The sequence below is a fragment of the Trematomus bernacchii genome, unplaced genomic scaffold (genome assembly GCF_902827165.1).
Source record: "Trematomus bernacchii unplaced genomic scaffold, fTreBer1.1, whole genome shotgun sequence".
In the NCBI taxonomy this organism is placed as follows: Eukaryota; Metazoa; Chordata; class Actinopteri; order Perciformes; family Nototheniidae; genus Trematomus; species Trematomus bernacchii.
In genome coordinates this window covers 16334367-16350131 of record NW_022987564.1, presented here as the reverse complement: position 1 = coordinate 16350131, position 15765 = coordinate 16334367, and the positions used below count along the sequence as shown (strand labels likewise).

The 15765-nt window shown below is 39.8% G+C and overlaps 1 protein-coding gene across 1 annotated transcript in view; it reads left to right on the top strand.

The window, feature by feature from the left end:
* grin2da (glutamate receptor, ionotropic, N-methyl D-aspartate 2D, a) overlaps positions 1-15765 on the top strand; it is a 227131-nt gene that overhangs the window by 60902 nt on the left and 150464 nt on the right. The window contains exon 5 of the mRNA XM_034124525.1: positions 6999-7139. Coding sequence (XP_033980416.1) covers positions 6999-7139 — 141 coding nt within the window. The remainder of the gene's footprint in view (positions 1-6998; positions 7140-15765) is intronic.

Genomic DNA, 15765 nt, shown 5'->3' with positions numbered 1-15765 from the left:
TGTTGGAGCGCTAGTGCGATTGTTACATAGTGAGGTCTTTTTGTTATGAAGTAAAAACAAAGAAGTCCAATGGAGGTGTTTCAGGCAGGGAGGGGGTGAGAGAAACTCCCTCTGGAGAGAACTTTGGGATTTTAGCCTTTGCAAACCATTAATGTGCACAGAAACCTATACAACACACTACAGGAAAGAGACAACCCCAAAAAGCATTATAGTGCCTCTTGATTACCCAACTGTGTTAGACTAATGAACATCTGTCAAAAGGATAAAACAGGGATTTTCATTAAAGCGAGCCTTACAACATCTGTATGCCTGGTGCAAACTGTAAACTCAAGCTTCCGGTGGTATTCCATGACCTTCAGGAATATCTAAGTAAGTCAACCTTGGAATCATAATTTTGATGACATTTATCTGTTCCCATGATCATGAATGAACCACACGCTCAATATTTAGTTAGCTGAAGCTTGGCAAACATCCACTTTCTTTAAAGACTCTGTGGTCTCTGCAACAAAATCCCAGCATGCACAGAACATACCAAGGGTGCGTTCTATTGACAAAAAATTCAACTTTTCATCCCTGAAAGTGTGTGGTACAGTAGTTGTTCCTTTAAAAATAACCTCCCAATGTCCTTTTCACTTCTTAACAACGCCACCTATTCTCTAAACATGAATGGCTGTTTCCATTTTTATTTTAAAAGGCATTAAGTCAATGTATCCCTTTGAAACCTTAAACCAAGTTAGTGAACACTTGATTTTTCTCCATTCAAATTTGATAACATCACATCCAAAGTAAAGTACTCCTATGATGCAAAACTTTTATCCTGCCCCTTGCTATGGCGCATGTTTTTCTATGTTTCTTACAGCAGTCGGGTTTCACATGATTTGCATGTTTCGTGAATTGGACAATTTGTTGTGCTGTACTATTGCTGAAGATCAATGCAGTTCAGACGTTGTAGTTTCTTCTCTCGCAGCTGAATTGAGGATTTATTTGTAATAAGTGAGTTATGCAATCGAGAGCCTTAAAGGTCCCATGTCATGGCCATTTCTACTGATCATAATTCCATTGTTGAGGTATACTAAAATAGATTTATATTGTGCAATTTTCCAAAATCTCATTGGTTTCTCATACAGCATCTCTGTATAGTATGTGTATTCACTCTCTGTCCTAAACGGCTTGTTGGAGCTCCTGCCCCCCCAGTGGCCGTCTGCGAGACAGCGAGACACAGCTAAACCATCCCGAACACACACACACACCCGCAGCCTGGCTGGGAGTTTGTGTGTGTCTCAGGGTGGAGAAATCGGCGGAGCTGCAGCTGAGAAAAGATTGAGTGTGCGTGTGTGAGGAAGTCCGCGGATTGGTCAATTTGGACTTAACGTAATGGCTCCGCGGACGTAACGTAACGGCTCCACGGATTGGTCCATTTTGACCAATCCACAGAGGGGTCGTCGTTACGTCACTTGGTTCCCGGAAGAAAAAAATTGAAAAAGAAAATCTGGGGTGTACAGGGTGTACTTTGAGGGTTTGTGACTTTGCAGACCGTTTACATCAGGGGTGGGGAACCTCCGGCCCCCGGGCCGTATACGGCCCTTGAGACCATTTGGTACGGCCCTCGAGGTAATTTATAAACACACACAAAAAAGAAAAAATGTTAAGAAATCTAGGCCGCAAAAAAATTAAACAAGCGAGTGCCTGTTTTTCCTGGGTTAGGTCAGGGTCCTTCAACACAACACGAGCCTAACGTGTCATCACGTGGTATATGTCCCGTCTGACAGGGGTACAGTTCTGCAGGAGAGCACCAGAGCGTCGCTCCGGGCCGGGACTTCACAAATTGCAGTACCCATAAGGAGCCGTACACATGCCGCAGTTTTTGCGTGGCTGTGTCTTTAGTTGAAAGCCCAGTGGCGATCTGTTCATCTGACATACTGATCATACAGTCAATAACTTTGTTGTTATTAGCATCTGGTTAGCTAACTATGCTAACGAATATAAGAAGCTTTTTCTACAACCAGTGAGGTAAAGGGACATCTTTATATGATCATTATAGTTATAAAAAAAGAAGAGAATAAAGTAAACAGGTATAAAATACTATATGACAGTAAATAAAAGTTATTAATAAACAAGAATACAGTTTGAAAGGGGAGTGATTTGTAAAATATCCATAAAGAAAATCTGCTTACAGTTCTGTTTCATATGGGTGTTGAGAGATGTATCCATAGATCTCCTAATGTTGCTCTCAAAGTGCACCAGATTGATGCTTTTAACTTCAACATTTAAAAAAAAATCTTCCCGGGGGAGCATGCCCCACGGACCCCCCTAGAGGAGGTTAGGTCTCCCCCCCCCCCACTTAAATCATGTCCACATGAATAAGAAACTAAATACATTTGCACACATCTTGTGTCCATATCTTTCTGTTTTGGGGGTCATGCCACAACCGTGCACGTGCATGCATATGCGAGTCATGGTAAGATATCTGGATTCAGAGGTTGCTTTTTCTTTGCACAGCATGAAAGAAAGGCGAAATGAATGGGCTGTGATTTTAGTATTTTTAAGCAGAGGTCAATAATTTGTACGGCCCTCGGAGGATGTTGAAACATTGAAATGGCCCTTGAGAGGAAAAAGGTTCCCCACCCCTGGTTTACATGCAGAAAAACCTTCATAACACACAAGGGGACGGGTAATAACCGGAAAAGCATGACATGGGCCCTTTAAAGCTTCTGAAAACCGAACCATATTACTTTAAACATGCATCAGGATGAGTGTGAGAATAAACTCAATTTGTGCACCTCTATGATTTTCCTGAAGCAGCACACAGGGATACACAGTAATACTCAACGACCACCTGCTCTGTACATGATGTATTCCCCACTGCAGAGATGACCTGATTTAACCGCGGGCATCATTACATTTTCATCTGATCTAATCTAAATAGACTGACCAAGTGAGTCCAGGTGAAAGGTGGAATCCTTTATTGATTTGAACTATTAAATCCACCTCAGTCATGATGGGAAGCATAGGGAAGGCAGGTTTGAAAGGAGTTCTACACTTTGTTAAGACAGTTCAGCAATACAAGGCAAGGATAAACATTTTGTACATTTTGAACAAGTACTTTTGTAACTTTATTGCATCAGAAATCCAAACCAGGTTAAGGATTACAAACTGTGAAATAAGTGTGTACGGCTTCAATTCCTAAACTTGACTAGTTGTGCTACATTTGGAGACATAATATGCCCACTTCGCTCTAGGATCTGACTCTTTTTGCATCATCCCGTGTGGGTATTGCCACATCACTCTCTGTGTACTGACCATCTTGAATCCATTGCCAAGCAGGATTCCTTCCAGCATAGCAATGGATTATGAATGCATCTGATTTCTAAGATTGTGAAATTGTCATGCCCGAGAGAGAAGCACACCTTCACTATCAGGCAGAACGTCACGGTGCATTGTGGAACACTGATGTTCTCTCCTAAGAATTGGAATAGAAACTTAGCTGATGTAACCGAAGCAGATGGGTCTTTCTGAGGAGAACTGTCACCCTGGAAATGCAACCTTTCTTTTAATGAACAGGTTTACATTTATTCGGACTAAACCCTAATGTGCCTTGTACAAGTATAAAGCACATAATACAACGTTCTCGAAGACCACAAAGTCTTATACTGTACATGCCTGGGATCGGAAACTTCTATAAATAAATCCAAAATCCTGCATAATGTCAAACCCTACCTTTACAGTACCAATGTTAAGGCAAATAATTTACCATATGTATTATATTGATGGAGAAAAATGTCAACTTTTCTGAAGTTGGGGTTTATGCCTGATCTCCATTATGAGCACCATGCCAGTAATAAAAACAAATATGACAACTCTATTTTTGAGTTTTTTTGCTATTACAACCGACATGAAGGTGCTTAATCCTACACTTTGTCTGAATGAGCTTGTCACCGCTCTGTTACAGTACGATAGAAGGATGATACAATTCACACACTCATTAGCAACATTCATGCTCCACCCAGCCAATCTGCTCCAACCAACACACTTTTTGGTCTTAGCTATAGTATGAAAGTATCCATTTGACAGACCCAGCCAAAAAACAAGCTTTTCATCCGATTTCTAAAGTGACGTCACCGTTGCTTTTCTGAAAAGTAAAATAACATTTAACTCAGGCTCCTGAGCACAATACCTTATAAAAAAAGACTTGGTTTACTAAATATTTTATGACTTATCAGGTTGATGAGCATCGCCTAAACACAACATTACAATGCACAATAGATTACAGGGGGGTGCAAACGATACACCAGCTGTGTCCTCCGGATTCCTACAAATAATACATATTTGAAATACACATGAATCCCTGCCTCCCCTCCATGGTGTATTACAGTAAGTCTGATCTGTGCTGCAGTGTTTATGACTGCCGATAGATCCTCCAGAGAGCCTTTTTAGACACTAAATAAATGATGCCTATGATGTGGAACAGTAGTTTTTGTGAACGCATTAAACAAACGATATGCTCAATACGATGGGAGCAAAGTCTTACCACACTGCACCGCCCACAGCTCTTTCAGGTCACATGTGAAATCAGATTTAACTTTGATAACTGACTCAACACATTGTAACACAAGAAGTTATTTCTGGACCAGAGAATGTACCATACCAGCACCATTTTCCAAGTGACAGTATAGCAATATAGTACAACTGAGAACCCCCTGCTTACTTTTCTGAGGACACCTGGGAAGAGGACAGAATTGGTGTTACCTCATATTTATGCACAGCGCACTTTTGAACTCTCTTCAACTGTCCTTCCCCACTTCATGTCCTGCCCCACCAGACTGTTTGAAGTGGAAATGCAGTACATTTTGGAAGCATTGAAATGCTTTATACATTTGGGATCATTAGAATGTGCGATCATTGGACCTTGCTATCATTTGACCCTTATAGGGACTTAAGCAGCAACTGTTATTTTACATTATAAATGTCTATTTAGTTGAATAAGATGTAAGAAGTGCCTGGTGTTGTTTTTTCTGCAGCGGTTTACAAATAAGAGCTGATTTAACAGCCATATTAAAAAGCAGTGCCTTTGAAATAGTCTCTTTCTGTGTGAAAGCTTTTTGCAGATCAAAGTCTGATCTATTATTAAATTGTGCTGAGACAGACAGCAAGAGAGTGTGCTAATATTTATTTGAAGCAAACTTGAAACATAAATACATTTTGAAGAACTTGATGTTCAGGGTTGTACTGAACTCCTGCTTACATTAGTTAATTGGCCCAAAATGCTAAATGTATGTTTCACTATCAGTTACTCATTTATGAATCTCTATGAACAGATTCTGTCGGACAATATTTTGGTATCGGAATCGTTCTGTCTTCCATTTGTAGTTGGAGTAGTATTGACCACTCATCTTTGAGACAGTTTTGGCGGATGGCATTTGCCAAAATGCAATCTGGAAACACATCTGCTATCTTCTGACAATTATTTTGCAAGTTTGATTCAAACTGGCTTGTGAAACAACAGGCATTGTCTCTCAACTCTTCTCCATTCTCTGTCTCAAGTTGCTAATTAGACTGTTAACAATGAGCAGCGCATGTAAGTACAAAAAATGGACCAGATATCTGCCAGATTGGAACCTTACTTATATTGTTTGTTGTCCCCAGAGGGTTATTGTCATCAAACTGAAGCTGCATTCACGATGTGCAGTAAAATGACTTTGCGCTGACGCTGCCATTGTATTCCTATGGAGAGGACAATGGCGTCGACTTGGCAAAAGTATCCTCTGCGTCATGCACCGCTCAAAATTGTCTCAGATGCTGTCCTGAAAGTTCAAATTATTTTCACTTTAACCTCGTTAAACATCTTTTTAAACGCCAAACCAATCAGACTGCAGCTGTATATGGCGCCACAAGCGGTGAGCAAAAAACAAATGATGTATCAGGAACCAGCTGACTAGTAATTAAATATATTATACAGGTTTACAAGATACCTTTCACAACTTTAAAATATTCACTGACTACCACCTAAGGTGCCAATCACACCAAGATGTGTCACCAGAAACAGGCTGCGAGCAAAATCATTGTTTTTTCTACAGTACAGTGTATCTGGACTCTCGCTGCGTGTTTCTCTATCATGCTTTCAACTTTTCAGCAAAATGTTAAACTTAAGCCTTAAACCGCATTATTGTTGTGTTAATACTGATAGATGTGGTGGTCGCTAGCTAGCTAGTTAGCTGTTGCTAATGCACTTGGCTGTTTTTCCAATATGCTTTGAAAGCCAAGTCGCTTTTGTAGTGACCTACCAAAGGTTCCTTTTTTTAAGTAGATGGCTAGCCTGATAATTAAAAATATGTTAATTACATCAATTTAGAGTTTTTCAAAGGAATGCATGTTCTCCTGTTATCAATTGTGTTCATATACCTTCACTACTAGCATGACAGCAACACATGTATTTCCCTAATGGCACAGTGTCCCAGTAACACCCAGCAATCCTGACAGCACACTCATCTTACTCAGTCTCTTATGATTTATACAAAAGCTAAAAAGAGAGAAACCGATCTAATGCTGATGAGTCAAGTTTTAAGGTGATAATACAATTTGGATTGCGCTCTTTAATCATGATTCATTACTTTCTGTGTGATCAAGTGCACACCCCTTACCCCAGAACATAATTTGCAGAAATTGTCTAATTCTACAGTGTCTATATCAGTGGACATGTAAAACCTTTCATTTTATTAAAAGTCACACTCCGAACTGCCAAGAAGAGTGTTCTTCTTTTTCCCATCAGCATTAAAATCTAAAGGAGAGGGGTCCATTCATTTCCCCCCATATGCTCAGTGCTATTAAGTTTGAGCCTGGTTGAATTTCCATTGTAACTGCCCTCATTCAAGCAGTGATGACTGTCTTCCACCCAGACTGTCTCTGTCTGCTGTATTTCCCTGGACCTTAGCACTGTCAGAAAAAGACCTTTGAAAATGTCCCAGCGTTTTTGACTTACATTGTTCTCTCTAATCCTGCAGGCGCATTGCCAAAGGCGTCTCTGTGCTTACCCACGGGGCGATGGCTCTGCGGCGGGACCAGGGGAGCAACAGCCGGGCGCAGTATGCTGGCAACTGCCAGACTGACGGCAACCAGACCCACAGAGTGCCAGACAGAATCAGGTGAGAGGGATAGAGAGGGGAGGACAGAGGGTGACTTTGCATTTCGTTGTCATTCGCTTCGGCTCCTGACATACAGCTGAGTGAGAGAGTAAACAGCTGAACAGCACGGAAAAGCAAATAGTGGCCGACAGCTTCAGTGGAGGCTTCACATTCAGAGAGCTGAGTCATTCTGGCCTAGAAACAGCTGTTTTATTTCTATAGTGATGTTTTACAGGTTGAGCTCCACATGGTGGCTACAAATGGAAACAGATTTTTGTGTTGCTGTTCTTTTGCGTTAATGCAGAAGATTAAGCATGATCCAAAAAATTCTACAGAATTTCCAAGCCAACTTGGACCCAATGCCTCATACTGTCACGCTCTTGGCACCTCTATAGGATCCGTTTTATTTTTGTACAGGAAGTTTACATTTGGCAACACACAACACAACAAAACTATATATTGTGTTTGAGATTAAATGTATTGACAAATGACTGATGTGAAAAATGACTAACATTGTCCTTAAGTTTCACAAAGCACACGAACATTGAAGAAAGTCTGTTCTTACAGTAGATCCATTCACCACCATTTCTGACCGACCAACACAGATTATCATACTATTAACATAACATCAGTAGCTCTGTGTGTCTAACAATGTTCTACATGTGTAAACAGTGGAACTAGTTGAAAGCCTGTTGCGTTAGATGCTGAAGATGCCATGGGGCATTGACCAAACTTTAGTGTTTGATAATAACATGTGCTGTTTTCTTTACCACAAATGCACAATGGCAAATCGATTTTAAAAGCTGGTCACAAAAGAAGCTGTTTCAGAAGCTGTTTTATTTCAAGTATGTGGCCCATAGCTCTGTGTCCTTCAGAGGCTGAAGGCCAGGCTGAACCAGCTCCCCGCCTCCCATTTGATAGGACTTTGTCCTTTGCTCATTTTCCCCAACATATACATATTTAAAGTCCCTCTGGGTAAAAGGGAATTTAAATATGTGCAGGAAAATGAGCAGAGGAGTCCATCTTTTAATTGAATACTTGATTGACAGCTTCTGGGTTTTTCCACACAATCCCCTCTGGCGATTGACTGGAGGAGTCAGGTTTTTTCAGCAGCAAAGGGTTACAGGAGCAGTCTGGTTACCTGCTGCTAGACTGGCTCTGGAGATTTGTTCTTGTTTACTATTACGGTCGTACTGTATACTGTAACTCTTGCAAAAAAAATATATTCAGGCGAGACGCCGTGTATATGCAGTTGCAGGGCACTTTTTACTTTGGGTTTTACAATTGAATTAGGAACCCTGGACTCAACAGATAGAGTTAAAAAAAGCCCTGGAGCAAGGCACTTGATCCCTCACTGCTTCATATGAACAGCTAAGAGAGAACGGCAAAGATGTTCTGGCTCTTAGACCTCGCAATTAACCGTAATTGAAGAGGCGTTCGGAAAACAAAAACCTTGCATGATAAGTGTAAAAGCAAAAGCAGGGCATTATGTGGGACTTAAATGTACATGTTTAAAGATGCAACTGAATCAGAAATAGTTTTTTCGATTATAGCATCAGAGGTGATCTGGGTTCATATTTCTGAAGTTGTTTTACATAATAATTGTTGCAATGCCTTGCCATCGCCATTGCAACTGTAAATATGATAGATTTTACAATTCACAATAATTATACATGTGGAGGAAACTTCTGTGTAGCAATGCATGGAGTCACCGACTCAGGAAGGAGACACGGTGAGAGTTGGAGCTTTGATGTCAAACACTGATGGGTTTATTCAGAGTATTCGGCCGGAGGATTCACATCACAAATCAAAGAGTCAGAGGTTCTGACCACACGGTAGAGTTGCCACGTCAATTCTGAAGAGCCTCTCTCTATGCTAGACCTTTTAACTGGTTCACAGAGAGTAATCAACATCTCTGAAGGAGTAGACTAAACAGCTGGGAACACTGAACCACCTGCGTCCGACACTCATGGCCTCGAAGATTTCACATCTTAGAGTCCACAAACACCGATAAAGAAGTGCCTCAGTGCTCTCACAACAATTACCCCTCGTGCCAGACAAGTTGACCAGTCACAAACTGGTGACAACAACACATATGGCACCAATGCCTTTCCTTAAAGGAGATAACAGACGTCAGAGTAGATCATACAACGTCACAGAGCAAAAGGTTAGATATCTAGAAGAATTATTCCTTAACAGTTCCTCTCTTTATATCATTGTTGATAAACTTAAAACATTAGTCTAATAATAATTCTGGTCAATACTTAAATCAATAGGCGTCTTCAGATTCGAGTGTGGTCTCACCTTACATTCAATTACATCACAAAGTAGAATAAGATTGAAACATTCAATCACAATGATTGATACAGCCAATCATAATAGGAACAATTATCTCTCATCAGTGTTTGGAGCATCTTTTGTCAATAAATACAATAATGAACACACATAAAACACAGATACATAATAGCAAAAATATTTGTTCTAAACTAATATCTTTTATCATTTAAACCATTAGTTAATGTCATTTATCAAACTATAAAATCAAAACCAGCTTGCAGCTTAAAGATTTGCTTTAAGACAATCACTAGTCAAAAGCATTTAAAACTTAGGATCATAAGAGATCCAGCTAAGGCATAAAATTCACAGTGGTGATTTGATCAATCTGTAATTGCAAAATTGCAGTGTCCTCAATTTTAGGATTACTTTACGTTTACTTCATTACGCTTTAGCCAAGAGTAAGGCACTTAGTCTTAGTAAAATCAATACATTCATTTTAGTCAAGTACATTGTTCAAAATCTGAAAAGGAAAAGTTAGGCAAATATTCAAAGACTTTTGTAAAAACCTGGAAAGGAAAGATTAAACATTCTTAAAACTTTAATTCATACATTTGTAAATGCTACAACTGATCTGTACCAAATTAAGTCTATCAATTATTCTTATTAGCCATACTTACCTGAACATCTACTTATGGTACTTGGAAAGGGTTATTATGTGTTTATCTAATGTTGTATATAGAATATCAATTTCTTTAAATTATACTTCTCTAATTTGAGGATCAAATATGCTACATAATTGTTATATGAATTATTATAAATATTTGTTTTTTGCCAAAACTGAAATTAATCCAGTATACTTGAAACACCATTTTAGGTCTGTCTTGTGCATGGACAATACATTAAAGAGTAGTGTTGTTAAGCCTGATTGCTGGATGATTAAGGATATTAACATTATCTGTTATAATATTAGAAATACCTTATTATTCAATACCTTATAATCTGAAAATATTTATTTATTAATTTTGTTTAGTGTGAAAGTGTAATCTGATCTGACTAAATATATTTATCACCACTATTTAACACATGTCTGGTCATTGGAAATATAAAGACCAATCATTAATTGTACATCTTTAAACATCTGGTCATTCAATTCAAAGTTCATCTTTGTACAAGAGGTGGAAGAACATGTCCGTCAGTCTTCGTTCTCCTCCTCCCTTTATGACACCGAGTGTCTGGTGTGTAAAGGCATCCTGATACTGTAGATTAGCACTGAGGTGCTGATTGGCTCAAACTCTTCTTCATCAGAGCGCCATATTTCAACCCCCCCAATTGCTCTGCTTTTGTGTGGCTCATTCAGTGAGCACTGTAGCTGACCCCCCAGTGAAACGGAGGCTCATCTGCCTGTATTCCTTCTGCTATCTGCTTGAGTGCAACTGCATATTCCTGATGCATCCAGGTGTCCCCCCCATGATGGGAGAGGTTAGGAAGACATCAAACTCCTCCAAGAAACATGGAACCTTGTATTATAGAAACCTCTGAAGCCCTCGCTCGTCCTGCAGGGTTGTCTGCTAGAGCCCACCGAGCAGAAAGATGAAGAGAAGAACCCCCTCTTATCAGAAAGGTGAAGAGAAGCATCCCATCTCGAATGACCTCGTGCTTCCTTGCACGTGGCTGGGGGTGCTCTCTGCACCCGGAGAGTGTGACCCTCTCTCTCTGACCCTTGGCCTTGAGAGCTGTCCTAGTTATTGGGTTAACACCTGATAGGGATGTTTTTCTGAGTGAAGACAACTCAAAGTAATGGATTAGCACATTATCATTTAATTACAAAAATAGGATAGGCCCCTCAGAATTATTTGGGAGCCTTCCTGACACATGCACATTATCATTTTGAAGGTTTGTGTTAGTCATTGAACATGCAAGAATCATATACTCATCAGTCCATAGCAGAGAAATGTTATTGTAAGTTAAAAGTGAGCTAGTCCCTGTGGATATAACCCCTTCTCAATGATTCTAAATGTATATTAATTCACCATTTACCTTTTGATAAAATATTAGTTGATCAGAAATATTTTGTCTCTTCCATAAAACATAGGTTTGAGAAATAAATTACCCAATATAAAATAAATTACTCAATATAATTGACTCTTCCCTCCCTTTTCTTACATATGGTACATATGAAATAATAACTTAGGAGTCTATTTAAGCATGGTATAGTTTATAATCTATTAATCGAGAAGACTCAGGATCACCTGTGTGCAGCTTACAAAAAAGCATTGTGAGAAACATATATTATGCAGGAAATGGATACATTTGTTGAAAAACAAAGCATATCTGATTTGGGAGGAAAAGTTTCATCCCTTTAACATCTGAGTTATTACTGATGGCATAGCATGAATGATACTGGGTGTCTGAGGGTGTCATTACTGAGAAATGTCAAACAAAATCAAAACCTTACATTTGAAAACAGGTTTGCATTCCTCCACTTAAAGTGACGTTATCATTGGAAACAATAAAAGCTAATTGTTTTGATGTAGAATCTATATATTGAATCGTTAGAGCAGAACAGCATGGTTGTATTGTAGCCTGAGTTTTGTGCAGCCTTTAGTTTTACCAGGTGGAAACATTGTCTATATAATGTGAATACATGTAGAACTAGACATTAAGAGACCCCTGACATTAGGCCTATTTGAAACAATAGTAGGGGCTTTTACCAGCTCGCCCACTTACAGGCATCCTCTGCATAGCAGTATGAATAGCCTTAAAAACAACCCACTCTGTGGTAACGAGAGTCATGTATCTGAACCAAATGCCCTAAGTGAAGCCGTTAGTCTCATCTGACTGACCCAAGGGTTGGTGCTGGTGTGACAGGGAGGCTTCCAAGTGTTCATAGCAGATGTCATGCTTTCAGTTCATGGCTCGGTGGGGGGAGCAGTCCCATGTGAGACAGTATCAACGGCTGTAATGTTCAGTTTGAGGAGTGTCATTCTCTCTGGGAGCAGGAAATGGTGTCCATTCAGACCAGACCATTAATGTCATGTAGAGCAGCCATAGCATCTCTGTGACTGCACTCAGCCGGACTGCAGCAGGGCAGAACTGGGTGACTTTTAGTGAAGCCGTCCATGGCCATAGACAAAATGGAACCACGTACTAACAAAAGGGACACAAGGTCATCAATGTCTCTCTTTACCTTTGGCTTAATTGTAAAACAAATTAGTGGAAGAAATGTGGAACAGTAATCCATCATCATGTGAAATTTAGAGTTAATTTAAATAATTACTTATGGGTTGAAGTCAAATTAACATTAACATTAGAACTAAAGTCAGTCAAAATTGGACGTGCACGCATCAGAATCTAATCAATACACCATTTTCCCAGCTCTGTAATGAAAAGGATATCAAGATTAGGTACATTACAGGAGTGTTAAAACATCCAAACATGCACACTTATCTTATTCTAGTAGAGATTAGAGGACAGGTCTAATGTTGTGAACAAAATGATCAAGTCAAGTTATTTTTATTTATCTTATCTTATGTACCACATTTAATTTAATAATTAATTAAATTACTAATAACTTTAAGGAAGGCAACAATTTACAATGTGGATAAGGTGAATACTTATTGTGTGTGTGTGTGTGTGTGTGTGTGTGTGTGTGTGTGTGTGTGTGTGTGTGTGTGTGTGTGTGTGTGTGTGTGTGTGTGTGTGTGTGTGTGTGTGTGTGTGTGTGTGTGTGTGTGTGTGTGTGTGTGTGTGTGTGTGGTGTGTGTGTGTGTGTGTGTGTGTGTGTGTGTGTGTGTGTGTGTGTGTGTGTGTGTGTGTGTGTGTGTGTGTGTGTGTGTGTGTGTGTGTGTGTGTGTGTGTGTGTGTGTGTGTGTGTGTGTGTGTGTGTGTGTGTGTGTGTGTGTGTGTGTGTGTGTGTGTACAGCTTGTCTGCCCAAGGTTAAAACATTTGGGACAGCAGTGAGAATGTTATGAGAAACAATTTGTTGCTTAGACTGAACTCGAAAGAAGCTAGACTGGAACATTTTAAATAAATCAAAACACCTGTACATTAATTAAATACATTTGACATTTAGCTTGAGCTGGGTTCAATACTTTCTTTATGGTATTTAAATTGGGCTCACGTAGAACCTTTATATGGATTTGGCTTGCAACACAAAGTGATACCGATCTCTGTCTGTTATGATTTGAAAGTCTCATGATTTAAAGTGTAGGGCTGTGAAGGAGAGGCCCTTGGAAAACAACATCTATTTTTTTAACTGTAATTACTTATTGTAAAGAGATTGCAACATTATACTTTTTAAAGAATTGCTCAATTCATTTAACACATTTATTATGCACACTGTAATGAAAACGTCAACAAATATATTGATCCTGGCTTAACCAGCGACCTTTACCCTTTTGTTCATAAGCTCGGTTTCAGAAAACTTGTCAGTAGTTTAACAACTATTATAATTTTAGTAATGTCTATGGAGACCAATTGGTTGATACGAGAAATCATTTGAAGCAGTTTAATAAAGAATGTTAAACTATATTTAAAACTGTAATTAAAACTTCAACTTATATTAATTATCTGATTCCAGTGGCCAGTTGGAACAGATAACCAACAAAGTTTCCATTTTGCAGCAACAGCGCAAAATGTTTCAACAATAATTTATATTATGTCTGAGTCTAGTTCTGTCTTATCAGCTTTGTTTCGGAATGTGTTCAATACATTACGTTTTTTTTCATTATTACCATACAATACATAGATTTAAGAATAAATGAAACAAATAATACAACATTGACCAAAAACAGCAGACAGATTTTGCCACCCTGATCTCCTCAGGCAGGTTGTTTACGACTAGCAGTGATGCCTCTCAGGGTCTCAGGGTGCAGGACGGGGTATAGGGTTTATAAAAGGTCACAAACATATCTTAACATAACAGCAATACAATTTAAAATGTATTCTTAAAGTAATATAATCTTATTTTCTTCTTACACCCTGAACAGTGTGCTTCGTGTTTACATGTTTCTCTGCACACTCAGATGCAGGACATAAAAACACTCTTCTGCTATTTATTTTCATTTTGCAGCACATCTATACTACCAGAATTTTGCTTTACATTTATATATTTTTTATTTTTCTCAAGTCATTTACTTTTGGTGAGTTAACTAAAGCTTAGTTTATTTTACCCTGGCTATGGACTGATTCATTATTAGTTGTTAGAAAACATGCACAAGACGGCGGTTAGACAAACCAATATAGACCCCCGATACAAACAATCAGACAAACAAACATGATGAACTCGTAATAAACACCAGTGCGTCAGCAACAGCTCATCCAGCTCAATTTAGTCCGAATTCAAGAGGTTTCAGAGGGGGTAGGGAATTATCTCTCAGTGGTGCACCTTGACTCGCGCTCCCACCCTTGTATACAAGTCTTAGATCGGTGCCTGGCAGCTGTCCAAGAGCAATAACTAGCTTATCCTCTTGCGACCCCACTACTCTGTTCTAGTGGTGCTATGCCCCCCGATCAGGAGTGCATAGACTTTTTTCTTCGCTACCCTTTCTATCCAAAACTGCACAGTTAACTGTAGTCCTACTCGACCAGCCTATACACAGGCTATCGTGTTCATCCCAACGATGAAACACAGTTTTGTTCTACACTTGCATGCCACTGCCCACCCGTGATCAATTAGCCTATAATTTTATGTATGCACCCCGGACCGGCACCAGCTCCTCCAGCAATGTAGGGAGCTGTGTCGCATCAGGTAATGCACGCACCTCACACTTTCCAGCTCGTCGTAAACGGCCACAAGCCACGAGAGTGCCTTTAAACCATCTAGTTTTTAATAGAGACGGCGATGGTGTGAGTTAAAGCTATAGACAAAAGCTGTGACTTTCTCCCTCTTTAGTGCACTTCACCAGCCACGCAGATACGGGGAGGCATTTTACACCTCTGCGACTGCCTGTGCGGCACATATGCCCCGAGCAGCAAAACATCTCTGCTACTGCCTGTGCGGCACACATGTCCCGAGCAGCACACACAGAGGACACACACCCCCGGAGCCGCAGCTGGAGCCGTGTTTTTTTAGAGGCGATAGGGGTAATATCTCTGGCTGCTTATGTTAACTGCTAGTATTGGCCGCTGAAACCCCCAGAATTTCGGCGATTTGTTCACTACAAATCTCTATTTTGCTTTCACACAGAAGTTCCACTTTACAGATGCCCTCATTAAGGTATTTTTAAACATCTCTGCGACTGCCTGTGCGGCACATATGCCCCGAGCAGCAAAACATCTCTGCTACTGCCTGTGCGGCACATATGTCCCGAGCAGCACACACAGAGGAAATCAGCCAGGTCAGCATCCCTGGATGATCCCCTGGGGTTA